General features: G+C 35.9%; 1 protein-coding gene across 1 annotated transcript in view; it reads right to left on the bottom strand.

The window, feature by feature from the left end:
• Window positions 1-3032: 3032 nt before the first annotated feature.
• Window positions 3033-27883, bottom strand: part of LOC103251561 (dystrophin-like) — a gene marked incomplete at both ends in the record, with an annotated part of 504158 nt that continues 479307 nt past the window's right edge. The window contains 3 exons of the mRNA XM_008050158.1: window positions 3033-3301; window positions 3929-4049; window positions 20493-20649. Of these exons, the coding sequence (XP_008048349.1) occupies window positions 3033-3301; window positions 3929-4049; window positions 20493-20649 (547 nt within the window). The remainder of the gene's footprint in view (window positions 3302-3928; window positions 4050-20492; window positions 20650-27883) is intronic.

Here is a 27883-nt window from a genome sequence, read left to right as displayed (position 1 = left end):
CACTCGCTTCGGTCTCACAAACTGCTGGGATTACAGGTTGAGCCACCAAGCCCGGCTTACATAAATATTCTATTAAAAATATTACACTTGTAAAGTGTAGAGTGAAACTTCACTATAATATGCCTTTTGATAGATTTATTTTCAGATATTAAAGGCCAAATTATATGCATTTAAACATCACAACTGCATGCTTTATTAATTAGAGAAAGCACTGGTTACTTTACGTGGCAGGTGTTCATTTTATATTTAACCAAGATTTATGAGGGATTACATATTTTTTGTTTTTATTTATGATCAGAGGCTTGCTTATTATATATGGTATTTTTACAAAAACAATAACAAGAACAACAACAAAAGCTTCAATATAGCAATTCATTTACAGTTCATAACAATGAACAAAATATATTAATAAACTTTCCTCTTCTTACTATAAGCAGTATACTTCATTCATTATGAAGATACCATGCATTTATTCGGAATTGAGAGAGCTTACATAGTTAGAATTATTCTTAGAACTGCCCTGTTCATGATGATTTTGTCTACGCATATACCTTCTAACTCTAGAAGGAATTATAAACTTTCTTTATAAAATTCATATATATGAAAGATTTAAGATTGACTTGACTCATATAAATGACAAACAAAAATAAAATAATAATAAAACTTTAGAACCAGGGTTAAGGAAAGAAAAGCAATAAGGGAAAATAGAATGACATGAATAAGGTTACATACTTCCTGCTTGTCAAAGTGAAGGTGAAATTCTAATGCATTACATAACATTTTTTATTATCTATTTAAAGGAAACATACTTGGTTTTCTCAATGTCAACTTTTAAGATAGCATTTTTTGGAAAAATTTCTCAAACCAAGCCATGGGGATTTAGGATGGCAGGTTTAAAAAGATGCATTTGCCAGTTTTCTTCTTAAAATTGTAGATGTGAATGCTGAACATAAATCGGTAGAGATGGTATGGTGGCTTCATCATAGTTTCTGGCCCACTACACACATCATCAAGTCAATCTCAATTAGAATGCCAAAAGAGGTCTACTCAGAATATTTCATAGTAAGAACTTTGAAGAAAAACTCATGTGATCCCTGCCCTTGACTTTTTGCAGTAAGAAACGTAAGTTTAAAATGTTATTAAAAATGTAAAATGCATAACTACATAGATATGACAAATTTGCATATCCCAAGATGGCAGCCTGGGAGAGTTTAACTATGGTGTGTGAAAAATTCATTCATTGGACTTCATTCTCTAGGCAGGCATTCTCCTGCAAGGAGTTTGGATTGAAGTTGGAAGAGCCTGGATAATGCAGAAATAGCAATAAAGATATTGATTCACTTATTCTTAACCAAACATTTAAAAGGCAGTGTTTATGATATGTCAGGCATACTGACCAGGGAATGGGATTTAAAAATGTATACTGCTATAATCTAAGTAAAAGATGCTGGGGATTAGAACAGGACATTGGTCTAAAAGAGGAAAGAAAAGATAAAAGAGATATTCTGAGGTAACAGGAGCAATCACATGCAGTCAGTGAAAATGTAGAAGGCTTTAAGAGTGAATCTAAAGTATTTAGCCTGCAAAATTTGTTGGATTATGATTCATTAACTAAAATAAGAAACAGAAAAAAAAGGACAGATAGAAGGAGATAGTAGTAGAAGAACGGGAAAAAAGAAGAAATGAACTTGCTTTTAGAATAGTTGCATTTGTGATTCCAAGGCCCTATGAGTTAGTACATCAGAAGAGAGTAGACTAGAGATTTAGATTTGCCAGCATCCATGCCATCTCAAACAGGAAGCATTTAAAGAATAAAGAAGAGGGCCGGGCACAGTGACTCAACCTGTAATCCCAGAGCTTTGGGAGGCCGAAGTGAGTTGATTGCCTGAGCCCACAGGTACGAGACCTGCCTGGGCCACTTGGCGAGACCTCATCTCTACAATAAATAAATTAAAAAAAAAATCAGCCAGGCATGGTAGCACGCGCCTGTAATTCTGGCTACTCGGTAGGTTGAGGTGGAAGGATTGCTGGAGTCCAGCAGGTCGAGGCTGCAGTGGCCGGGAGTGTGCCACTGCACTCCAATCTGGGCAACAGAATGAGACGCCAACTCAAAAAATAATAAATAAATAAATAAATAAATAAGAGAATTGGGCTAAGGTTAGAAACTTGGGAACACCAAAATTTGAAGGGTAGGGAGAAGTTAAGAATTTAGGAAAATATAGGAAGGAGAAAAATGTGAACTTCAACAGTGCCAGGAAAGCCAAGGAAGAAAACAACTTCTAGAATGAAGGTGCTTGCAAACATGCTGAGAGCATGAGAGCATTTAATTTCTTTTGAATTTGAATCTAGGAGGACTTTTGCGGTTTTGACATAGATGAGTAGTTGCTGATTTCAAAATGATACAGCTAAATATGTATATTCTTTCTTAATAAATAGCATATTTGCCATTTTTGTGCCATAAGGGAATTTAACTTTGGTCTCCTGGACAGTGGTCCAGGAGATTTTTTCTTATGTCTGCAGTGGGCTAATGCAACTTGAAATTTAATTACAAACACTGCCTCCAAAGGAAGAATAGCATTTAATGGCCTTAGTTCACAGTACCAGATCTTACCCAGGTCATGTAATTTAGTTACCAAAAAGGCCAACACCTAGACTCCTGGCTCTTGGTTAAGTGTTATATTTTTCCCTGATCTGATACCAAGTGACACAATAAATACACATACACACACAATCACACACACATAAATCAGACTACTTTAGTACAATCACTTAAATTAGTTTCTTAATGTTAAAGTCAGAGTTAATTTTTTGCCTTGTAACTTTTTAATACTTAATTTCATATCATAACAGACAGGTCACTATCTTCTCTTGGAGACAATACTATGTGAAAGAAGACTGAATTTGTGAAAGATGGACTGATTTCTATCATTTAAGTACTTGAATATTGTAAGAAGAGAACGTTGCACTCAAGTTTAGATTAGAAGCTCTTCTGAGTCTCTCAAAGGGCCCCGAGGTAAAGTAGTAGACAGTACCTTGACTTTTTCGAGATGATCTTGCAGGGAGTCAATGAGGAGATCGCCTACGGGCTGCCAGGATCCTTTGATCACCTCAGCTTGGCGCAGCTTGAGGTCCAGTTCATCTGTTGCCTCCTGAAGTTCCTGGAGTCTTTCGAGGGCCTCATCTATTTTTCTCTGCCAATCAGCGGAGTGCAGGTTCAATTTTTCCCACTCAGTATTGACCTCCTCAGCCTGCTTTCGTAGGAGCCGAGTAACATTCTTGGCTCTCTCCTCAGGAGGCAGCTCTAAGTTGGCAACATTACAAGGATTTAGGCCACATACATCTTTGTTTGTTTAAAAAAATTGTCAAAAAGTCATATTGGAAGGAAAAATAAAAGAGTACAGTTTAACAGAAGGGCAACCTACTGATGAATGGCTCTTTTATAACTTGGCATAAATTTTTATACTGTCCAGCATATCTAAAGTCTGTCTTCCTGAGTGAATCTGTTCTACCTTATATCAATCAGATAATCTATAAGATTCATTTAAGCTATTGAGGAGAAAAATGTTAGAATGCACACCACAAACTCCAATTTACTTCAGTCAGTCTCTTAAATTGAAAATTAGCTTGTAGTCTCTGTAACAATAGAATTCCTTCTCACAGATAAACCCCTTTGTTTTTTTATTTTCTAAATGTTCCAATAACTGATTGCTAATCTCTTTTCAAGTTTATTTATGAATGTGCAAACAGATTTATGCATGATGGTTTACGAGTCCTTATTCTTTATCAACATCTATGTTTAATTTGAATTGATTCTATTTAACCTAGAAAATATGAGAGCTATCCAGACCCTGGCAGCAAGAATGGATGGGTTGCTCTGTCACCACTGATCCTTCTATCAATATGTTATTATAGTTCCACATTCAATTACCTCTGGGCTCCTGGTAGAGTTTCTCTAGTCCTTCCAAAGGCTGCTCTGTCAGAAATATTCGTACAGTCTCAAGAGTACTCATGATTACAGGTTCTTTAGTTTTCAATTCCCTCTTGAAGGCCTGTGAAATAAGATGAAAAGAAATGCTTATTTGGCTTGTGGCATTCTTCTCAAAATTAATCCTGGGTGCTCAGAAATTGTTTATGAAACTCCCAGGTCAATTTTTTTTTATCTCTTTTATTTATAAACTGATAGTCACAAAGTGATAAAAATAAATGCCTATACGGGTCTTTCTGTTAATGAGGAAACCACTGTGTTTGTAAAGCTATTCTGGGGAGAGGAGTGGAGCTTTCAAGATAGTTAATGCCCTCTCATTAAGATAAGAGTGCTTTGTTTATATAACGTAACACCAAACTTGAAATCTAGAAATAAAGGTGCAAGATATATATTGCAAAACTCTGGGATGACTAATGAAGACTTAAATACATTCCCCAAAAAGGAAATTTGGAGAAAAATGGGAAGTCTTAAGGGACATTTGGAGGAACTTAGGCTGTATTGAAATATGCACTAATTCAATTGATAATCATCAGTTAATTCAGTCAAAATGTCTGACAATGAGTAAAATAGCATATCGCAGTAAGCTAAGTGAAAAGTTTCAGTACTTTTGAAAAATACCCATTACATTGTACATTGTGACCTCCTTCAAAATAGTAGAAATGTTTTGAGTTATTATGGATACAAGAATTGTAGGAGCCAGGCTCGGTGGCTCAGCCTGTAATCCCACGCCTTTGGGAGGCTGAGGTGAGTAGATTGTCTGAGCCCACGGGTTCGAGACCCGCCTGGGCAGTGAGACCTCATCTCTACAATAAATCAAAAAATCAGCCGGGCGTGGTAGCGCATGCCTGTAATTCTGGCTACTTGGAAGGCTGAGGCGGAAGGATCGCCGGAGTCCAGCAGGTCGAGGCTGCGGTGACCGGGAGAGGTCCCTGCACTCCAGTCTGGGTGATAGAGAGAGACTCCAACTCAAAAAAAAAAAAAAAAAAAAAGAATTGTAGGGACAAATCTTGAGGCTATCTGGTTTAGTTATCAATTAATTTGTAATCTTCCGTGATACCGGGGACTGAGAAAAGCAAAATGGATAATTTCTGCTTTTAAGTTAATAAACAATTGAGTGCTAAAAGCATTGTGGGGCATACTGTGAGGCTAGAATAAACCAACAGAGAGTTGGAAACCATCAAAGAAGTTGTTGAACTAGATTCTGTGATCCCAGAAGTGCAGGTATTAATAAAAGTATTAAGTAAGTGCTACATAAATGCTAATATATCTGTGCAATAGCAGTAGTAATAATATCTGCCCTCATCTATAGCTTACTTTTTGTAATTTTTTAAAACTCTGTCTTATTAGCCGGGCTTGGTGACTGTAATCCCGCGCCTTTGGGAGGCTGAGGTGAGTGGATTGCCTGAGCCTGCGGGTTTGAGACCCGCCTGGGCAGCGAGACTTCATCTCTACAATAAATCAGAAAATCAGCTGGGCATGGCAGCGCATGCCTGTAATTCCGGCTACTTGGACGGCTGAGGCGGAAGGATCGCCGGAGTCCAGCAGGTGGAGGTTGCGGTGGCCGGGAGCGGCCACTGCACTCCAACCTGGGCGACAGAGTGAGACTCCAACTCAAAAAACCCCCAAAAAACCAAAAAACAAAAACTCTGTCTTATTTATAGCAATGTTGCCTACTGAATTTAAGCCCTGTTTCATCACTGGGGGAAAAACCCCCCAGCAGTATCCTCCTTTAAATTTGAGATATACTCTTAAGTTACAGAAGTGTTCCAAAACTGTATTGTATGACACACTGATTAATAATATTATAGTGGTATTCACCATTCAAAAGAATCCTGAGTCTGATATTTTGCAAAATGATTCATCTTCCATCATTATTTTCAATTCAATAGAGAGAGGCAAGGCATTTGAATAAAAATAATGAAGTTCTGTAAGCAGAATATTAGGATTCAGCCTGTTGTTGAAGAAGACATTTCTGTATAGTGGGATGTTCCTGTACCTTAAAATCATACTGGGTAGGCAGGTTATTTACTCAGCTTATATATATGGCTTGTTCTCCTTCCAATATTCGACTTGAAATCTCTCTTTGTGTGTGTGCATGCCGATGTGTGTATGTGTATACAGTTCTTATATTCCTGTATTTTTCCATATATTTAATTTTCCCAACTTTAAACCAATTATCATATTGTCTAGTTTCTCGATTTGGATTTGACAGGAGGCAACTGATACTGATATTACTAAATTATAAAAATAATACTGGCTACCTTTATTGAACTACTGTGTGTCAGTGGTTCTATCAGAGCCTGGAAAAACAAAGTTGAATGCAAAAGTACCCCTTCCATTTAGGAACCTATAGTATGTAATGGAAGAATTAAACAAATAAATAATTTCAATACCGTGTGGAAAGTGTTACAGGTTTGTGCAATATGGGAAAGGAAGTTGGAAAAGGCTTCCAGGAGAAGATAGTAATCACACAGAATTCAAAAGCATGAACATTAATTAGTCAAGGAAGAGTAGGTTGCAGGGCATTCCAAGAAGAGGAAATTGCAATAGTGGAGACATAGAACATAGTGCAGTATTTCTTTTTTTCTTTTCTTTTCTTTTCTTTTTTTTTTTTTGAGTTGGAGTCTCACTCTGTCGCCCAGACTGGAGTGCAGGGGTCACTCCTGGCCACCTCAGCCTCGACCTGCTGGGCTCCGGCGATCCTTCCTCCTCAGCCTTCCAAGTAGCTGGAACTACAGGCGTGTGCTACCACGCTCGGCTAATTTTTGATTTATCGTAGAGATGAGGTCTCGCCAAGTTGCCCAGGTGGGTCTCAAACCCGTGTGCTCAGGCAATCTACTCACCTCGGCCTCCCAAAGCACTGGGATTATAGGCTGAGCCACCGAGCCCGACCTAGTGTAGTATTTCTAGTGCATGAAAAACAAGGAGAGGGCACATCCAAAGATGAAAAAAGACACTTTTCATTATTAGAATTATATCAAATCTTTGAACCAGAATTTGAAGCTTAGTCTCTCTATGACCATGTATAGCCTTCTAAGATGCTCACGTATTGTCCTGTAGGTAATCAGGCATCTTTGAAAGGATTTAAGCATGGGAGTGGCACAGGCAGATGTGTGTTTCAATTAGATTTTCCTGAAATAAATACAGTGTTTGTGAAGAGCAGATAAGGAATTGGAGAGACAATTAGGAGGCAATTGCAGGAGTTCAGAGAAAGATTATGAGGATCTAACCTAGTATGGTACCAGGCTTAAAAAAAATACAGTAATAGAGTAGGAAAATGTTTAGAAAGGAGAAGTGTGAGGACTTGGTGACTGATTAGATGCTGGAGATAAAAAAGAAGGAGCAAGGATGACTCAGTATCTAGGTTGAGTAGATGAGTGAATGCTGAGTGCAATTAAACTAAGTATGAAGAAATAAGCTCTCCTAGATTTCTCAGTACACCTATAAAAAAACTCTAACCTCCTGAAAACTTTTCCATACCATGGGGATTAGATCTGCAGCCATATCTCTAGTTCATTTATCTGACACAAGAGGGTCAACTGACTATAGTGCAGAGTAGGTTTCTAGGTTAGGCTCCATGTTGTCAGAAAGACTGAAATGGCTATCTCTCTAGGTATTTACATTTCAAAAAATATAAAGCTCAGACCTTAGTAACATTTCTAGGTTGTAAAGTTCAAGACATATGGGGCTAGATGGTTCCTTGTGAAGTTGGAGTGAAGACTCAGGCCCATTATGTTTCCATTAAAGAACCTTTCAGGCCGGGCTCGGTGGCTCAGCCTCTAATCCCACGCTTTGGGAGGCCGAGATGAGTGGATTGTTTGAGTCTGAGGGTTCAAGACCCACCTGGGCAACTTGGCGAGACCTCATCTCTACAATAAAAAAAATAAAAAATAAAAAATGAGCCGGGCATGGTAGCGCGCTCCTGCAGTTCCAGCTACTTGGAAGGTTGAGGCAGAAGGATCGCCAGAGCCCAGCAGGTCGAGGCTGGGGTGTCCGGGAACGGCCACTGCACTCCAGTCTGGGCAATGGAGTGAGACTTCAGTTAAAAAAAAAAACCAAAAAAACTTTCAAAAGGAGACGGGGATAGCTTCTTTTCTCTCCTTTATAAGCAAAACCAAATTATTTTTCCTGGTCTCTCACCTATGGAATATCCAGACACTCAATCAGGAAAATTTTTCATCAACATTCTTCAAGTCACCCTAGGGGTAAATCTTTAGGTGAAGGGGGGAGGGCTGGCAACAATATTTATTGCAGGTAATTATAAGAACTCTGCCCCTGACCCAGAATACTTCATGCACATTCAGAATAAAATTAATAAAGATTCAATTAAAAAACCAACAGTAAGATGGGGGGATCCTGTGCATGGGTAACAGAGTAAGGAGGTGTGATCCCCTTGGCTTGGAAAGGCAATATTCCTTCCACAAGGAAATAATAAAGTCTGATGTTTGGGGAGAAGACAAAAAAGATTCAGGAGTCATTGTCTCATCCAGCTAACATACATTTAGACCCTACATATCAAAGTTCCATGGATAGACAGATGATTAGGATCTCATGAGAGATCAAAAAGGAACAAATAAACAGAGAGATTGTGGAGTGTAGAAATTTCAGAGAGAATGAAAGTTTTGAGAGGAAGGAGGTGGCCAAGTGAACATAACCATTGCACACAGAAGTAATGCAAGACTAGCGCTGCAGAAGCGCTGGTGGGAACAATTTCAGTGGAGGACTGTAGGCTCAGAAGTGGGTGTAGCTGAAGAGTGAGTGGAAGAAGAAGGAATAGATATTTCAAGTAAAATTATTTGTTCATACAGGAAAAGAGAACAGAGAAGACAACAAGGTAACAAGATGAGGTGTTCTTTTTTAGGATAGGAATGATTTGAACATAGGCTGAAAGATGGAAGCTAGCAGTAGGATGACCAAATATCTTGGTATGCCCAGCACTGCGTTTTTCAGGATGCAGGACCTTCAATGTTAAAACCAGGATACTCCCAAGAAAATCAGACAGTCTTAGGCAAACCAGGACAGTTGATTGCCCTAGTAGAGAAAGATATATTAAAGACAAGAAAGTGGAGATAATTGTTGGAGCAAGGTCTGTAACATAAGGAAATGAATCTTAAAATCCTTATAAAACTTAGAAAATCCAAAGCACCATTTGATGATACATTTCCATTGTTAAAATTAAACTGTAAATAATTCAAGGCTAAGGACCATCCATTGTGAGAGACCACTTGTTTGCCCCTCGAGTTGTTGCCAAGGACTTTGCTCTACAGCTGCACAGTTCATTTCTTAAATATGAGTCACTGAGGATTAAAATGAATCCAAAGAAAAGACAAAGGAAGTTCTGTCATTACAAAGACATAAGCACCATTATCTTCACATCCTTGCCTGAAATAAAGAAAAGAAAATGGATGGAAGAGGGTTAAATGATTGTATCTTCAGAATTTCAGAAGATTCAGACTAAATACAAAAAGGATAAAGACTTCAGAAAAAAAAGGAGAAATAGTTGGTTCAAGAAATAAGAGGATAAAGAAAATGGTAATGTTTCTTATTATTGAAACAAACTATAAATAGTAATATGTCATTTTAAACATGTTTAGATGTAAGGTTCTTTTCCACTTAGTCACTTAAACTTTAAGCAACAACTATGTATCAGACACTGTTTTAGGCAACGAATATCAGTGACCTTTCTGGCGTGGAGTTAAAAAAGATCGTTTTTTATAGTTAAAAAATATAGACTGCACTGAAATAATGAAAAATCAATATTTCAATATCTAGTAACTTACCATAAACTGTATGTTGTAATACAGTTTATTGAATTTTAAAAGGAAGAAAAATGATGACATTTTAAAACAAAAACAAGAACATTCAATGTCAACATCCTTGATTTTGATGCTGTGTCATGAAAAAAGTATCTTGTCTCTCCCTAAAAAAGCCTGTGTGAATGACGTTTGAGAACATATACACTCATATATACTGATTTCATCTTATAAATTATGGATAATATTTCAAATCAGGGAAGTCAATTCATTCATGCACAAATGTGAAAAGGTATCAGATATGAAGGTCTTTTCTCATATACATACAGAGTATATGTTTACAGTATTTAGATGTTGGTGTTCAAATGTTAAAATAATTACTGTATCCCTTGAGCAGATAAAGTTATATTCTTTAAAACACATGCTCTTTCCCATACTTTTTTTTCGCCTTTGCGAGACAGCCAGACCTAAAGGGTTCAAAATAATGATGTGGAAGGATGAGAAATAATTACTAAAGAGTTAGAGCACTTCCATGAAAATAACATAATTTTCTGTCATGCAAATGAGAAAATATTAGGCATACTATATTAATGTTTTTTCCTTTGACTTCTTAAGATTCACAACATAAACTTACATGAAGCATGCTACTGCAAGATTATAGCAGTGGTAAGTCCCAAGGTAAATCCATTTATTTTAAAAGTTAAAATATCTGATGGATAGTACTTAAACACCACAAGTACTTAACAGCTGGGTAACTAATTGCTGGGTGATTAATTTATTCAAAAATATTTATTTTCAACCTATTATGTATAAGATATGGAAGATGTAAGGACTCGGCCTTTGTCCTCAAAGAGTCAATAGTTTGAGTAGGTGTGTTTATGGTATATACTTTTATACTATAAAAGTTTCACCAATGCAAATTGAGGTACAGATAAGTTAGGGTTTACCTAAGGCCATCAGTTAATTAGACACTTAGAATCTTGCAATTCTGAAGCCAGGCTGAAAGTGATGATAGTAAAAAAAAGCCACACAAGTGAAAAATCCTAATAACCATGAAACAAATCAGACACAAAAAATACCTGAGAGTAATAGAGAAAAACCGAATCATTGATTATTTTTTCTGCCCCTCCTGCTTCCTGCTTTAATATTACCAAAAATATCTAATAATGCTATAAATAAAAGTAGCTCAGAACCATGTGTGAGGGAGATGAAAAGTGAGATATTGATTTGCTTGATGAGGGGGACAGGATGTGAACTCGGCACAGGCACTAATATTACAAAGAGAAAAGTTATCTTGTTTTCTCCTAGAGACAGGAGATACAGGATACTATTGCTATGAATGTGAGTAAAATCCCTTGCTTTTCAAAACACAGATGTCTTTCAATCATGTACAGTGTGCTTGGAGCTGAATTTTACCTAAATCTCATTGAAGTGGCAAAGTTATATCTGTGTTTTTCAGAATAAAATGATTATACAATATTCCCATATTTGTAAGCAGAACTTTCCAGAACCATTCCCAGAGGCACAATGAAGAGGCGAAAAGAGCACTGTTCTGAGCGGCAGAAGCCCTTGAGTTCCAGTTGATGCTGAGTCAAAACCTGGCCACAGTGTTCTAGAATGGGTTGTAAAATCTCCCTGGGCCTTTGTGTCCTCATTTGAAAATGTGGGCATTTAATAAACACCTTATTTAATTTCTAACATCTAGTTCTAGGATCAATATATTTAGATTATTAATTGGCAACAGGCCTGCTCTATGGTGGCAGTTTGAGATAGTCTCTGCTAAGTGTCATCACTAATGATAAAAATCACAGTCATAGCTTGGTATGTAGTAGATCTTTAATAAATATTGTTGAATGAAACACAAAATGCCCAGTTATAAAACCAGAGTGTGTTATATGTAGGTCAGGTCGATTCAGATGCAAAACAAGCTTGCAGGTGAAAGCCCGGTTTCATGAATTATTAGAGAACAAAATTAATGCTGTCAATTGGGAAAAGCAGAGAGATTTTATTCTACTCTTATGTTTGCTCAAGACTGAAAACTGAGTGTCACTGTTGAGCTACTGGGTGGAATTTTCTCAAGAGGTGGCCCTATTAGCTCTGCTTCTTCAACCTAGCAATTTCTTAAAGGAGATGTTTGTGTCCAAATATTCAGAAGTGCTATGGCTGGAACTGCTGTTTGGGGCTTTTCCTCAAGTCTGCAGCATTAGCGAAAAGATAACCCTAGAAAGACCCTTTAGATTTAGAGTAATCCAATAGTTCCATTTATTCAACAAATGGCTACTGAGCAGGCATAGGACAAGGTGTTAACACAGTCACATATGCAATTTGTCAGTATTCAATAGTTTTGCCGTCTTACGTTATCATTCTATCCCCATATTATTTCTACCATGCTTCCATGCTTCCCATATTGTTTTTATGTCTGACAAGAAAATTGCCAAATGCATTTTGTCACCATAATGACCTTTTCATTTAGGACCACCATATTTATTGAGTCTTGAACACATAAGAAATATTTTTTACTAAATGCTTACTTGGAAACTATCAATGCCCAATTAATTCAAAAGCAAGATCTTGGAAAAAGACAAGGATCCAGAAATATGGTACATGGGGTAGCAAGAATATTGCCTTCAAGAATTTAAAGCAAATTCACAGGAGTTCATGGGAGAAAGAAATTCGAAGAAGGACGCAGCAGAACAAAAAACAGACAAACAGTTTCCTTAGTATTCATTAGAAAAAAAGAACATCTGGACTAGAAAGAAAAGGTCATAATCATCTTTTCTTATTGTGGTAAGAACACTTAATATGAGCGTTACCCTCTTACATTTTTAAGCGCATGAATTAGTATTATTAACTATAGGCACAATATTGTATAGCAGATTTCTAGAACTTATTCATCTTGCATGACTGAAACTTTATACCCATTGAGCAGCAACTCCTTCCATCCCACACTTCAGGCAACCATCTTTCTACTCTCTGCTTCTATGAGTTTGACAAGAAAATAATAATCTTTAAGTAAGAGGAAAAAAAATCTCCATCTTATTTCATTCTATGTCTGAATAAACGTGCAATATGAGATACATCTAGCAATTGTTTCAGATACTCAACAACTTGAACAACATATTTTATAAATAAGATAACTCAATTTGAAATAAAGTTGAAAAGTAAATGAACATATTTTAAGGCTGACATTAATTTTTAAAAAATCTAATTGTATTCAACAAGAAAAATTTTTTTTGGTGTTTAGGGGAAAATATGTTTAACAAATTCTTGTTGAGATTTATTTTTCTGGAATTCTTTAAAAATAAAAGTTGTATTCTCTGAGATCAAGGACACAGGCTAGAAAAGAGTCCAGCCAGTTTGCAGGTCTGTGATACTATGGAGAAATAGTTTATTGCCCACATGGCATCTTGAACAGCTGTTTGGCTCTCAGTCGTAAGGCTGGGTGGCTTCCAATAACCACTGGGGAAATTAGTTCCAACTGATAGTAATGCATTAAGTTTTGAGCTGACCTTGAGAGATCACTGGTGAAAACTCAACCTGTTCCCATGGCCATTTAGAGAATTAGGTCTTAGGTCACTGAGTCAAGCCCTAGAATTTTGGAAATTCCTTCTAAAGTAAGAGTACAAATGAAAAAAATAATAGGAAAGCCTGTGACAAATTAATTTATGTCCATTTTCAAGAGACATAACCAGAATTTGAGATTGTCAAGTGTAAGAGGTTAATAATTTTTATATCATACCAGTTGCCTCTGTCTAGTAACATAATTCAAAAATGGAACTTTTGATTCACTCAAAGCACACAGCCTCAAACATGGTAATTTTCAAGTCTTTCTTACCCCCTTAAATGGCACCATCATTATTTGATTTGTTACAGTTAGACCTCAGACTCTTCCTTGACTAATTGCTTCCTCTCACACTCCACATTTTATCTATCTTACATTCTATCGGCTCTACCTTTCAAATATATATTGGATCAAATAAATTCCTACCATATCTATCATTTCCACTCTAGTCCAAGTCATCACTACTTTCTTCCTAGGTGACTTTGCCATGGTCCTAACTTTCTTGTGCCTTCACTTTTGCCCCTTATATAGTCAATTCTTCACACAGAAGCCACAGTCAACTTCTAAACACATAATTCAGCTCATATCATTCCTGCTGAGAAACATCAGGTGGTGTCTCATTACACAGAGAATAAAATCCACCTCCAATCTATGGTCTACAAGACCATTCATTATCTGGCCTTTGCCTCTCTCTGTAACAAACCACTGTCTACTGTTCTTATTTCCCTTGAGATACACAGCACATCTGGCTATTTTTGTAACACTCCAAACCTGTTTTTACACTTGAGCTTTTGAATTTGTTATTTCTTCTGACTAAAATACTCTTTACCCAAGATCTTTGCTTGGCTCTTTCACTCACACAGATCTTTGCCCAAATATGCCTCCTCAGATAGGCTAATATACCTCAGTCTTTCCCTCTCCTTGTTTTGTTTATTGTCTCTTCATAACACTACTACCTGACACAATTTTATATAATAATTTTCTTGGTTTATTGTGTATTTACCTCACTAAAATCTGAACAATAGGGGAAGAGACTCATTTTGTTCACTATTGTATCTTCAGTCTCTGGCATAGAGTAGGCATACAGTAAATAGTTTATGACATAATCAATACATTCTAGGAATCTGAGTTATGATACAATTTTTCCTGAAATAACTTTTTTGAAAAGTGGAAAAGCACAAAAACGATCAAAGGTTCATTTGTAATTAAATGAATAAGTGTTTTGTGAAAGCAAAACATCACACAAATACTAATTTTAAGAGTATTTGTCAAGATATCAAAATATTTTGACAGAGTGAGAAATACTTGGGTAGAGAAGTCACTTTGTAAATTATTCACATTTCATCTTGTTATAGTCATTAAAGAAAAGCAGCAATTCCTAGATGACTCAGTTCTTAAGTTTTGATGATATAGCTAGTTTTCAGACTTAGAGTTAGTTTTCAGAAAACTCAAATGCCTAAAAATGCAGTTTTAAAAATAATTTTTAAGTCTCTTCTATTCAGCATCCCTAAATATGACTGCATAGGATATCAAACTTATACAAAAATGATGAAGAATAGATAAAAAAATGTCTATTTCCTCCCACATAGCTAACAGTGAACTTTACAAGGGAAACAAACTTGTTTAGAAACTTCAAGGGGCCAGATCATGGAATGTTAGAATGAATCACTCTATCCCAACCTTTCGTTGTTTTTCAGAGGTGATAGGGAAGAGTGCACTGTTCTGAATACAGAGTGGACTTAAATCTTAACATTCACAAATGGCACTCAAAGACATTTTCTACATTTGTGGAAAGAAAACAAAGAGAACTCATTAAGCTAACATACATACTAAAATGTACTCCCATGTAAACAGGCCAGCATTGATAAGAGAATTAGCCTAAATAAATGTATAATCTGCAATGTTATTTCAGGATAATTTTATTGAATTTCTAAACCTCTCTCTCACTTTGTGGTGACTTCTGAGGAAATCGAACATGCATAATATATGACCTGACAAATGAACAAGTAAACTACTTTATTCAAGCCTTTTCATTTGTCAACAGCATCCAAGCAATAATGGCTTTCTGTCCACTCTTTTAATAATGTATGTATTGATTACTTCCATTTAAATCTTAACCAGAAAATTTCAGGAAGCTTGAAGGTGTCCTTAATGGTCGCTAGGGAAGAGATTATAGAGATTTTTAAATTGAAAGATGAAAACCTAATGGCAAACAATTTCATTAGTAAAAATGCAAACAAAAAGTTATTACTTACAGTGTTCTTATAATCAAGACCTAATCTCCATCTGGATTTGGTGTAGAAGGAAGGGAATTAAATAAGCTCATGGTTTATTGCAGTTCTCCTTAGAAATTCCCCACTATGATTTGTTCCTTTAAAACTCTCTCTAGGTTAATCACAGGAGTAGACAAGTAATAAATATCACTTTAGTGACTGCTCAAGTAAAACAAAGGAAGTCAGTTTTAAAAATATATCTGGACCAGAATAATACACACTAATTGAAAACGAGTCAGTCTAGTGAGGCAAGTAATGAGGAATTGTAAAAGCCAAGATAATGTATTCAAAAGATATAAAAATTGGTCAGTTTATATTTGCTAAGGCACATTTGAGCTTTAATTATTTATAATACTTCACTGCATATAGAGTATTATTTTATTAATTAGTTTTGAGAGCCATTTTGTTGCAGTTGTTACGCTGCCCAGCTGGTTTGGGGAACACAGATCCACTCCCATGGGTATGAAAATTGCTTTGAGGAGTGAGACTACAGTCCCCAACTACCTGTGTAGACTATCTTAGAATTTTAGCTACAGGAAAATCATACATTCGTCATCACAGCAACTGAGACTCACTATATATTTTCCCTATAAGAACAAGGTATATGATATCTTGCTACAAAATGTTATCATTAATCTGAAATAATATACAAACAAAAACATATAAATTACCTGTTTTATAAACATTTTGATTTATAGAAAATGAAAGTGAAAATGAACAGCATTTGATTGTAGTTTCAAATTTTGACATTTTAATAGGATTTGTAGTCCCGTAAGAAACAACAACCAAGGGCATTAATAATTTACAATAGGTAGTAAGCGGATGATTTTTTTTAAAGTGACACCCCAAATACATGGGGAATAAGCTTATGATTACAGTGACCCATCTTGAAACCAAGCATTCTATACAAACAACAATTAGATCAAGAAACCCATAAAGAGCAAGACCATTTGCAATCCAGGAAACATGGCAAAGTAAAATAAAAGTCTACAAATACAAAAACAGTCAACTTTTAGATGTTGACAGAGTTTTGTACGGATTGTGTTTCTTTCTCTTTTCCTAATGGAGTTCAGAAGATCCTATAGAGAGACCCCAGTTTCAAGGATTGTCCTTCGTTCTTTTGTCCACAGACCACCAGAGTATCACTACCTAGACAATCCTTCCATGACAACTACGAAAGGGCTACTGCATACTTGTGACAAAACTGAGTAAAATGGGATGCTAAATTATTCTCTTATCAACACTAAGATGTGAAGATGTTCTTTGAGGAAGAAGCGTGTTTTGTGTCTAGGATTTTTCTTAAAGATATCAAGAGAAGTTTGCAAAAACTTCATGGACAGATCACAGGTGAAAACAGTGGGAATCAAAGTAACTCTATACACTTTACAAAAGGATGATGCTTAGTTGGGAATAAACAGAAAACTCCTGCAAGTAGGAAAGGAACATCACTCTCTATTCTTTCTTTCCCTGCCCTTGGTCTTAGTAAACTAGAGAAGAAAGAAAAATAATATCTGTTGATTGGCTGTTTTTTCCTTTCTTCCTACTGCCTTAACTTTCTTCTTTGACTTCTTCGTTCCTTTATCTATTCAGGGCCTACTATGTACTAGGCACTTTATAAGGTGCTGGGTATAAAAATAACACTTTGTCTCCTCCCCGCACCACAATAAAAAGTTTATTGGAGCATATGGTTTAGTGAGAATGGTTGACATTAATCAAATAGTCATACATATACATGATGACAAAAATGTTAAGTTACAGAAGAAACTGTAGATGGTGTTAGGAAAGCATAAAAAAGGGAGATCTGGTCGAATGTAGGCGTCCAAGAGAAGTTTGCATAATATCTGACCCAAGAAATGAAGGACTATCCGATTATAACCAGGGCATTGTGAAGGGGAAGGTATGAGTAGAAAGGTTTTGAGACAGAGAACCAGCATGTTTAAAACCTGTTCTGAAAAAAAAAAAAAAAACAAAACAAAACATGGAGAATAAGAAAAAACAAAATGAGCCAGTATGGCTGATGTCCAAGGCAAAGCAGTAAGAAAATATAAGGTTGATGCTAGACTAGCCAGATAATGCTTTGTGGTCCTTGTTGAGGATTTAGGTCTTTTTCTAAGAGCATTGAGAGACTACCACAGAGTGTTAAGATGAGAACCGGTATAATTCAATTTATGTTTTTACACAGATTACTCAGATGGAAATGTAGAAATCGCATTGTGGAGTGGCAAGAGTAGATGAAGAAAGGCTAGGAAAAATGGTCTCTTGTAACTACGATGATGACAGCAGTAGACAGAGTCAAAAACATTTTGGAGGTAAATTGAGCCAGTGATATGTGAGCAGCAGAAAGCTGAAAGTTGGCCATCCTGAAATGATACTGTAGCAGTCTATTATGGTGTTGTCTGGCTAAGAGAAAATATTTAGTTTGAGTTTCCAAGTTTTAGGGTTTTGTAGATTGCAGCAACAGAAAAACCAAAAAAAAAAAAAAAAAAGAAAAGAAATAAAAGGATTTTAGGGTTCTGAAAAAAGAATTATTGAAATGTTTGGTGATTGAATATAAGTTGTATTTGGAAGGAGGTAAGGATGGAGGAGAGTTATAAATAAGTTCAAGAAAGGTAATGGGTAGGTATCTGAGCAAGCATACTAGCCAACTTCATTAACTTCATTCTTTTATTACTCATAACCCTAGCATAATCATCTCCCCAAATCATGTTATTTGTCATGATATTCCTGAGTAAAGACTGAGAATGATAAGTATAAACACTTTACCTCTATTAGCAAGCAACCAAAACCAATAACCACGGATAGTGAAGCAGTTCTTATAACAAAATACTGACTGGAAGGAACCATGACAATTATTTGGGACAATTTCCTGATCTTCCAGCTGAAGAACAAAGTAGCAATCACAATCTAATTTATGGAGGGATATGACTAGAATTTCAGTCTCCTGACTCTTAGTGCACATGCCCAATGATTCATTTTCTTAGGTTTCTGGAACTAGAAGAAAATGTATCTTTTGTAGGAATTCTGTCTCATTTCACTATATCATATAATGAATTCTATTTAAAATGCCCATCCTTATCAATGAATGGCCTTTCACATATACATCAAAGTGACTTCATTGTTTATTCACATAAGTTAGAACATTTAAAGCATATAGCGCATTAAATTTCATTCTACATCAAAAACTAACTTTATATTCTGAATTATATGAAGGCAAAAGGCTAAAGGAGAGACTGACAGTTTCTTGACATTTTTTTGCAAAGACTCCTGAGTCTTCTCTCATGTTGTCTCCTCTTTTTGTAATTTTCTTTAACCTCTTCACTTAATTAATATAAACTCTTTACCTTTCCTCAAGATGCCACTTTTGGCTGTGTCTCCATAGACATCATTCCTTTAAATGAATATACAAAAGAGATACATTTTATCAAGTTTTTATTATTTGGTAGTAATTTATTTGGTTTGATAAACACTTCTGTTCATGTACCTTTTATCCTATTTTCAAAAACACTTTGTTAGGCTCTACGGTCTTGGAGATGAGCAAGACCAAATCTCTGCCTTTTTTATTCAGAGCCTAGTAGAGAAGATAGAAATATAAACGAACACAAAACAAACAAGTAACAATTGGTCATTGTTGGAAGATGCTAGTGAACAACTCGTTATTCTTATTGTGAAAACCAGTAAAGGAGAAACATCCGTCTTGCTTATCCTATATGAATGGTATACTGAGTACCCAAATAGTGGATGAATGCAAAACATTTTCTTTCATAGACTTACTATAGCAAATAAATGAAGGAATCATAGAGATAGGCAATTATGACATTGTAATCCTTGACCACTGATCATTAATGACTGCTAAAAATCACACACACACACACACACACACACACACACACACACACACACAAATAAAACAAGGTAGTATGTAGCATCTCCTGATAATGAAAGAATACACTAACACCTATGAAGCAGTTTTACCCCCCCCAAAAAAAACCCCACAATAACTACCACCACAACAAAGCCAAACCCAAATATAATCAAACCTGTAGAACTGCACAATAGTCAGCTACTAACCACATCTGGCTACTGAGTACTTGGAATGTAGCCAGCCTGACTTGAGATGTGCTGAAAATGTACATTTTTTATACTGATCACATGTTGAAATGACGGTATCATTTGTACTACCATTCTGTAAAATGTTAACCATTAGAGAAAATGGGGTGAAAGATGCAGGTAAACTTTGTACTATTTTTGTAACTTACTGTGCAACTATAATTATTTCAAAATAAAAAGTAACAAAAAGAGTGGATTTAAAAGAAAAATTAACCAGGTGTAAGCTGTAGACCTTATTTCAATTATTTTCACTGAAAACAGAAAATATTTTTTAAATATATGACAGAAATTAACATTTGAATACTGACTGGGTATTTGATGTGATAAAATTATTGATATTTTAAAAGTATTATAGTAGCACTGTGGTTAACTTAAAAGAGTGAATCCTTATTTTTTAACTTTTACCAATATGTATAAACAAAATGATACATGCCTGAGATTTGCTTCAAAATAATGGAGGAAGGAGCAGAGCTATAGAAAAAATACGATTGGTCATGAATTGATGACTCTTGATATCTTGATGGGTATGTGGGTATTTATTAGAAAATTCTGTCTACTTTTGTGTGTGTCTAATATTTTCCATAATGAAAAGTTTTAAAAAATAGCCAAAAGAGATGAGCAACTTCTTAAAGGGTATTATTAATGGAGATGCTTTTGACATTTACAATATGATGGCTTGGATTACTTATAATTGACCCTTAGATGAGGTAAATAAAATATATTTCTACTCAATTTAATTTCAAAAAAACGAATTTAAAAATAGTCACTGAATGCTTACTATGTGCAAGGCACTAGGCTTAAAAATGTCATACCCTGTGTACATCATTCTGCTTCTGAACTGCTGGAAAATCGCCTCCAATAGGTGCCTGCCGACTTAATTCATCATCTTTCAGTTGTAGCCACACCAGAAGTTCCTGAAGAGAAAGGTGCAGACGTTTCCACTGGTCAGAGCTGGCTTCCAAATGGGATCTGCAAAACAACAGGAGCAAACCATGTCAGAATATCTAGAAGTAAAATTAATGATTCTAATAGTTCCATTAGTTGGTTAGTTCCACAGTATATAAACGTATTGTGAACTACATAGCAGTCTTCAATAAAGATCTCATTACCTGCTTTTGAGAACCATAAAAATAGGGGAGTATTCTGTTGGTAATTTTGAGAAAAGGCAGTGTTTAGTCATATGCTTATTTCCATATGCAGAATTCTGTGATTTTTGGCATGACATGCACTCTAGAATCGATTGCTTTCCCATACTGCTGCAGTCAATGATTCTTAAAGTTTCTGGTAGAAAAAACTGGACCCAGTGACTAATAAAAAACACTGCATTTTCATGTGGCTCATGCTAGTACTGGAATTCTTTCTGCTTTGAGAAATGCAAAGGTCTTTCCCCACATCTTGACTTTTCCAATTCTACACCCTAGGCAGCCTTTTCCATTAACTCCTTCCATCTGGCGTCTATTCCTTTCTACTTCTCTTCCCATATTGCTTCTCCTTTTCCTCTACCCTTCTTTATTCGTGTGCACCTGGGATTTGTTTTCACCAAGTTCCAACATTTTCCGCTTTGTTTCCTTTGTGTAAAAACTTCTAAGACAACAACTCACATGGAAGAGTAAAATCAGACATTTGTCTGAAAGCTTCTTCCAAACATGAATAATTTAGGCAGGAGACTGAGTGCTTTACCATCAACTGTATTTAGAACATGTTAATCCTTAGAAGTCGTTTAAGAATATACAAATGGCCGGGCTCGGTGGCTCAGCCTGTAATCCTGCGCCTTTGGGAGGCCGAGGTGAGTGGATTGCCTGAGCCCGCGGGTTCGAGACCCGCCTGGGCAGCGAGACCTCATCTCTACAATAAATCCAAAAATGAGCCGGGCGTGGTAGCGCGCGCCTGTAGTTCTGGCTCTACTCGGAAGGCTGAGGCGGAGGGATCGCCGTAGCCCAGCAGGTCGAGGCTGCGGTGGCCGGGAGCGGCCACTGCACTCCAGTCTGGGTGACAGAGTGAGACTCCAACTCAAAAAAAAAGAAAAAAAAAAAAAGAATATACAAATGAAGGATCTGTACAATAAAATCTGCATTTTACTTGAGGATGAGAAGTTATGTTAATAAAATATATCATTGTCCATAAAACAAAGAAGAAAGGCAGGATGTTAGCAAAGTTTCATCCTAGGTAAATTAGGAATTATGCTGCATCATTCATATATTATCAGTAATTACTATTAATTATTAATAATTAATGTTGCCTATGACATAAATATAACAACGTCTTTAAAGCTGCAAAGATGGAAATGTAAAGCAGAGCAACCAGGTAAAACAACATTTCCCTTAGCTATTTGGTAACTTATCCTGACATTTCAAATACAATTCGCCTTCTGGCCTTAGTCAAACAGAATCACTGAAGAATACTTATCTACTGAAATTAAATTGTTCCAAACTTTCAGAAGGATAATTTGATGATACATAAAAGTCTTTAAAATGTGCAAATATAGTGACCCACAAGGTTAAATTCAAGGAATTTATACTAAGAAAGTAACTGGAAATTATTCAAAGATGTAAGTAGAAAAATGTTTTTTATAGCATGATTTGTGATTGATACAAAGTAGAAACGACTTAAATATTCAATACTAGGAAATTGCTTGAGAGATGCAAAAATCCAGCCTACTCATTTCTTTTCAAATGCAATGAAACATGTATATACTTTAAATGTAAAAATTCATGGCATTTATATATGAATTGAATGAAATGTCTCTTAATTTGAAAATACTAAAAAGTTGGATACATGTATAATGGTGAATTTATACAATAGAATGCTATTCAATGTTCAATATGATGACATAGGCAAATGTTATGGAAAAGGTCATGATGTCAGTTGCTAACCTGAGAAAACAGGTTACAAAAATGAACACCATCTTTTTTTAAATTTTTCTAAAATATTTCTGTGTGTATATGTTTGACTATGCGTGAAAACATTCTGGAATGACAGCAAGATTATCCCTTACAGGTAGATTATTGGGTGATTTATTTCTTCATCTCCATACTTCTTCAAATTGTCAACATTTTCTTCCCCTAAAGCACAGTATAAATAGTTTATTCAGAAAAATGAAGGCTTTCCATCAAATGTGATAAATTAAATTGTTCAGGACTCTATGGGTATTTTTTCTTTATTTTATTTTATTATTATTATTATTTTTATTATAAAGATGTGGGGTACAATTCAGGGTTAGGTATTTTTAAAGATGTGGGGCCATTCTTCAAAGATCTAAAAATCGACCTTCCATACGACCCAGCAATCCCCCTTCTCAGAATATACCAGGAGGGAAATATTTTCTAATAAATGAATCATGAAATGTCATAAATGTCATGAATTAAATATAATAGTGCATGCAGATTGCATGCAGTGTAGAGGTCAGTTCTTTTATATTTCTGTTTCCTCCTCTTTTCAGTTATCACTTTGCCATGATAAGCCTGAGAATTCCCTGTGCAAGATTTTAGCTGTTTAATGACATGTAATGAGTACTGTTTACAGGGATTCCCTGGGGTGTCTGAAATTCCCAGCTTGGTCCCCTTGAGGATAAAAGAGGCTGTCAAGCAGGATATTTTGAAATGTAGGCTGAGAGAGGCAGAGTCCAGACATGGAAAATAAGTAAATGGCAGAAGAGACACCGATAAATAAATATGTATTGAGTATCTCTAAGTCTTACTGAGGCATTGGAGAGTAGGTAGAGGTGAAGGGAAGGGATGGAGAAAGGAGGGAAGGGAAGGGAGAGGGGAGGAGAGGGAGAGGGGAGAAGGGGGAGGAGGAGGGGAGGACAGGGGAGGGAAGGGGATATATAAAGATGTCTAATGCTTGTCCTCTCTCTACAAGGTAGAGGGGACAAATATTCCTGTGGTGGGAAAGTCTAGAGAAAGATGCAGTGAAGGACAGGCTGCCTGCAGTGAGACCTCAAGTTGTTGCTTTGTTTACATAAGGCAGTGCTACAACCCCAGTTCTAGGTTAAATGCTGCAGGCTGATCATTAGTGGGTCAATGAACCCCTTTGTATCCCCTAAGAGAAAAAAAATACCTCTGAGATCTAGGGAATTCAGTTCCAAAGGATCTAAGAGAAACTTAATAGCATGAGAGAGAGAGAGAGAGAGAGAGAGAGAGAGAGAGAGAGAGAGAGGTTATTAGAAGCCAGGGGCAGAGGATAAACAAGAGAGCTAATAGAGCAGCAGAAGAAAGACCTAGAACCACAGAAGATGACAAGCTCTCACATATCCAGGCCCGACTTTTCCTAAGGCATAAAGCTAGGTAAAATTTTAGAATGTTTAATCATCTTAACTACATAACAAATTATTTCCTTTTTTCCCCCTCTTAAAGCCCAAGAGTGAAAGAAAAGATGTGATGTGAGGACAAAACACAAGCAAAAGGCTCATAAAAAAAGAGAGGACATTGGGTAAACTCTAGAGAGGTGAAGGACAGCCAGAGAATGGTTTCTTATTGCAAACAACATGCACAAAGGTATTCAGTCTAAAGCTTTGGGTCTCAAATTTAGAGTGCATAAGAAATGTTTGAGTAGCTTGTTTAGATTCCAGATTGCTAGGTGCGACCCCCAGAATTCCTGTACTTCTAACAAGAATCTGTGCTTTTAACAAGAAACTTCACAACTCTGCAGGTGAGCTCCAGGAAACATTTTTTGATAAAGAATTTATTAAACATTTCTGATATGCCCCAAATGTTACTTGTGTCTCTATAGGGTAAAGGTGATATTTGTCATTGGCATGATTTTGAAGTTTTAAGTGTAATGAAACAATGTGAACTCAGAAAATATTTTATTTGACCGTGTTAAGCTTGTGAAATGTTTTCAAGACATATTTCTAATACATTTGTTGAAAGCAGCTGCCCTATTTTATTTTCATGAGTGTACACCAAATATTTCTAAATAATTAACTTATGTCTATATTCTGAATGTCTTGTCCTGAAAATGCTTCTTTGTATTTGTAATATTTTTTTTCCTGGTTCTATCATAGGTTGATAGGGTTGGAAGGAACCACACAGATTATAGTTTGTTTTCAGGTCAACCTTCTTGTTTTGCATATGTGGAAATTAAAATGCAAAAGTATAAAACTCTGCTGAAAAACATAACTTGAGCTGTCATATTTAGACATGGGAAATGGAAATTACAAATTTTTGTTGGATAAGAATTTAAATTAAATTATACCTAAAACTGCCTCTGTACATTGCAAACTGCAACCTACCTTAATATGTAAGCAAAATGCAACCTAACTTAAAAGTACATTTTTGTAACAAATAGATGAGTTTCAGCCAATCACAGCAGCTAAGCTTCAGCCAATCACAGGCTGCCAACTGATCAGATCATGTCCATATAAGGCAAATGTTTCATTACACCATGCCCAAATAAGGCAAATTTTAAGCTGTAACCAGTCAAGCTGTTTCTGTATGTCACTTCCTTTTTATGTCTATAAATACTGCCTGCCCACTGTTGCTAGGTGGAGCTCTCTGAAACTATTCTCAGTGATGCTTGGTTCATGACTTTTTTTTTTTTTTTCTCAAATAAACTCTGCTATACTTAATTTGTCTGAAGTTTGTCTTTTAACATTGCTAATTGTCAAATACATTCTATTTGCTCTTACCTACTCAACAAAAAATAAAATAAGTGATTTGAAGGGGCACACGCAGCTTCTATTTATTTTGTTAATCTTTATTAGTGAGGACAAGAGCTTAGGGGCTACTTAGCTTTTAACAAGGCAGGTGCTGATGTTTAAAAAGCAGATAATTCCACAATTTGTAAGGTTTAGGTAAAATGCAGAACCTTTAGATGTGTTGGGATATATTGCTTGGTCTTTAAGGAACTCTTCAGTGTCAGAACTCTAAGAATTATTATAGGAGCTGATAAAGTGATTGTTATTTCTCTAGACACAGATATTTCAAGTGTGATTTGGTTGATGCCTAGTTTGAAATGCTTAATAAAACTTTACTCTGAAAGACATGTATTCTTAAAGCAAAATGTGTTATATTGAATTCATTTTTCATTTTGACTTCCTTTATAAAACTAATGATATATTCCTGTATATCTTTGATACCCTTGTGTAATAAAATAGCACTTAAGTATATAGAAAGAAAAGGTAAAAAAGGCAGGAATAATAAAGAACCACAGAAATAAAGTGAGAGCTATGGGGCTTTAAATAAAAACAGGGAATTAAGCCCAAAGAGAAGTCAACATTTTTTTGTAGATGGACCTTGGGCTGCAACTTCCAAACATAATTACCATTCTAAGAGTGAGAGAAAGAGGGATTGAGATACTCAATGTCTAAGTTGCATTTTTCTCTCAAAGGTAGAAATACTCTGTCTCCTTTTGCTCTTTCTTTGTTCTCCACTATAGAAAAAACTTGAACTATTCTGTATTCTAATACCAAGTACTCTCCAAGAGATTTATTGCTGCTGTGAACTATATAATATCAGTTTTCTTGCCTCTTATATTCATGTTCAACATTTTATAAATGTGAACATTTTCATATAATATTTACAAATTTTTCTGCCAAGTATAAAAATCTCACAGAATATAAATATTGCTGAAACTATGTTTGCAAGATATATGATTTTATGGCTAATAATATATATAATAATCTGGAAAAATAATCTGGTGGCAGAATAAATTGAAGTCTTCAGATATATTTTTTATGTAAAAAGGTGCTTGACTACTTCTCAAATTATTAATACTTAAAAAATAAAAATGCAAAGTTTGCCAATATGGAATATTTAAGAATGAGAAACATGTTCTTTGACTAATTACCATCCTGATATTGGGTAAAGTCATCAGAACTGTGTGTGTGTGTATGCGTACATGTAAGTAAAAATTTTCACTTTATTTCTCTCCCACTTAAAGAAGTTAATTATTTGTTTTGTTTGATGCTACTTAATTATCACTGACCATTTCCTTCGCCTCCTTATATAACTTGGCCAAAGCTTGATGTGATTATGCATATGGAATGATAGCATAACTTTTCTTGGATTAAATTATGAGCTAGCACTATACAATTTCAATGAAAGTACTCTTTTCCTTCAAAGACATTGTATTTAAATTTTCTTACACCATGTCCTTTAAATTAATCAGCTCTATTTAAGAAAACCAAGGTAGAAAAATTCAACAATTTTCCCAGGTTCATAAAGTGTGATTGTAGAATTAAAATAATAGAATTATAGAGTTGCAAGAGAACTTGAAGAGACCACCCATGTTTCTAGCCAAACGTGTCCTTTTCAGTGAGGGAGAAAATTGAAGTCTGAAACAGTTAAGTGACTTGCTCAAGATTATATGCAGCCAGGCTCAGTGGCTCAGCCTGTAATCCCGTGTCTTTGGGAGGCTGAGGTGAGTGGATTGCCTGAGCCCGCGGGTTCGAGACCCGCCTGGGCAGGCGAGACCTCATCTCTACACTAAAATAAAAAAATTAGCCGGGCGTGGTAGCGCGGGCCTGTAATTCCGGCTACTCGGAAGGCTGAGGCGGAAGGATCGCCGGAGCCCAGCAGGTTGAGGCTGCGGTGGCCGGGAGCGGCCACTGCACTCCAGTCTGGGCGACAGAGTGAGACTCCAACTCAAAAAAAAAAAGATTATATGCTAGGTAGTTATAATATTATATACATTATAAATTTATATACTAGGTAACAGAACCAGAAGGGAAATTACATTGCCCAAATGCTAGTCCAGAACTCTTTCTGCTCTACCTCAGGAACTTATTTAGAATTTGGAGTTATTGTACTCATCTAATTTAGCTGGAGAAAGTAAGCCTAGCCCCAGAAAACAACTCTCGAATATTTGAAGGAACTTGTGATCAAGTGTAAATTAGAATAGTACTGGGAAGAACTGATGAAGAAACTACCAGAGAAGGAAATATTCATTATGGAATCTGAGTCAAAATTTGGAGAATGAGAGGAGACAAGTTGTTACAAGTGTGAGAATAACCAAGTGTGCATACTCATGTGAGAGAGTGAAGAAATTGTTGGGGAATAGGAATGGAGTTAGAAGGCAGAATCTACTTGGCTCAGAAAATCCATGTTGGGGACTAACTAGAATCCTGCTTGGTGAGAAAGGAACCGGAGGCAAATAAAGAGCAGAGAAGGGAAGGGGTCAGCAAGGATTTATTAGGCACAGTTGGTAGCGAGTGAAAGGTTTGCTAGGTTCTTTTTTTTTTTTTTAATCAATATTTTTTTTT

This window comes from Carlito syrichta, unplaced genomic scaffold (genome assembly GCF_000164805.1).
Source record: "Carlito syrichta isolate Samal-C Ts95f unplaced genomic scaffold, Tarsius_syrichta-2.0.1 Scaffold58783, whole genome shotgun sequence".
NCBI lineage: Eukaryota > Metazoa > Chordata > Mammalia > Primates > Tarsiidae > Carlito > Carlito syrichta.
Note: the sequence above shows the minus strand (reverse complement) of the source record. Positions and strands in the feature narration are given on the sequence as shown.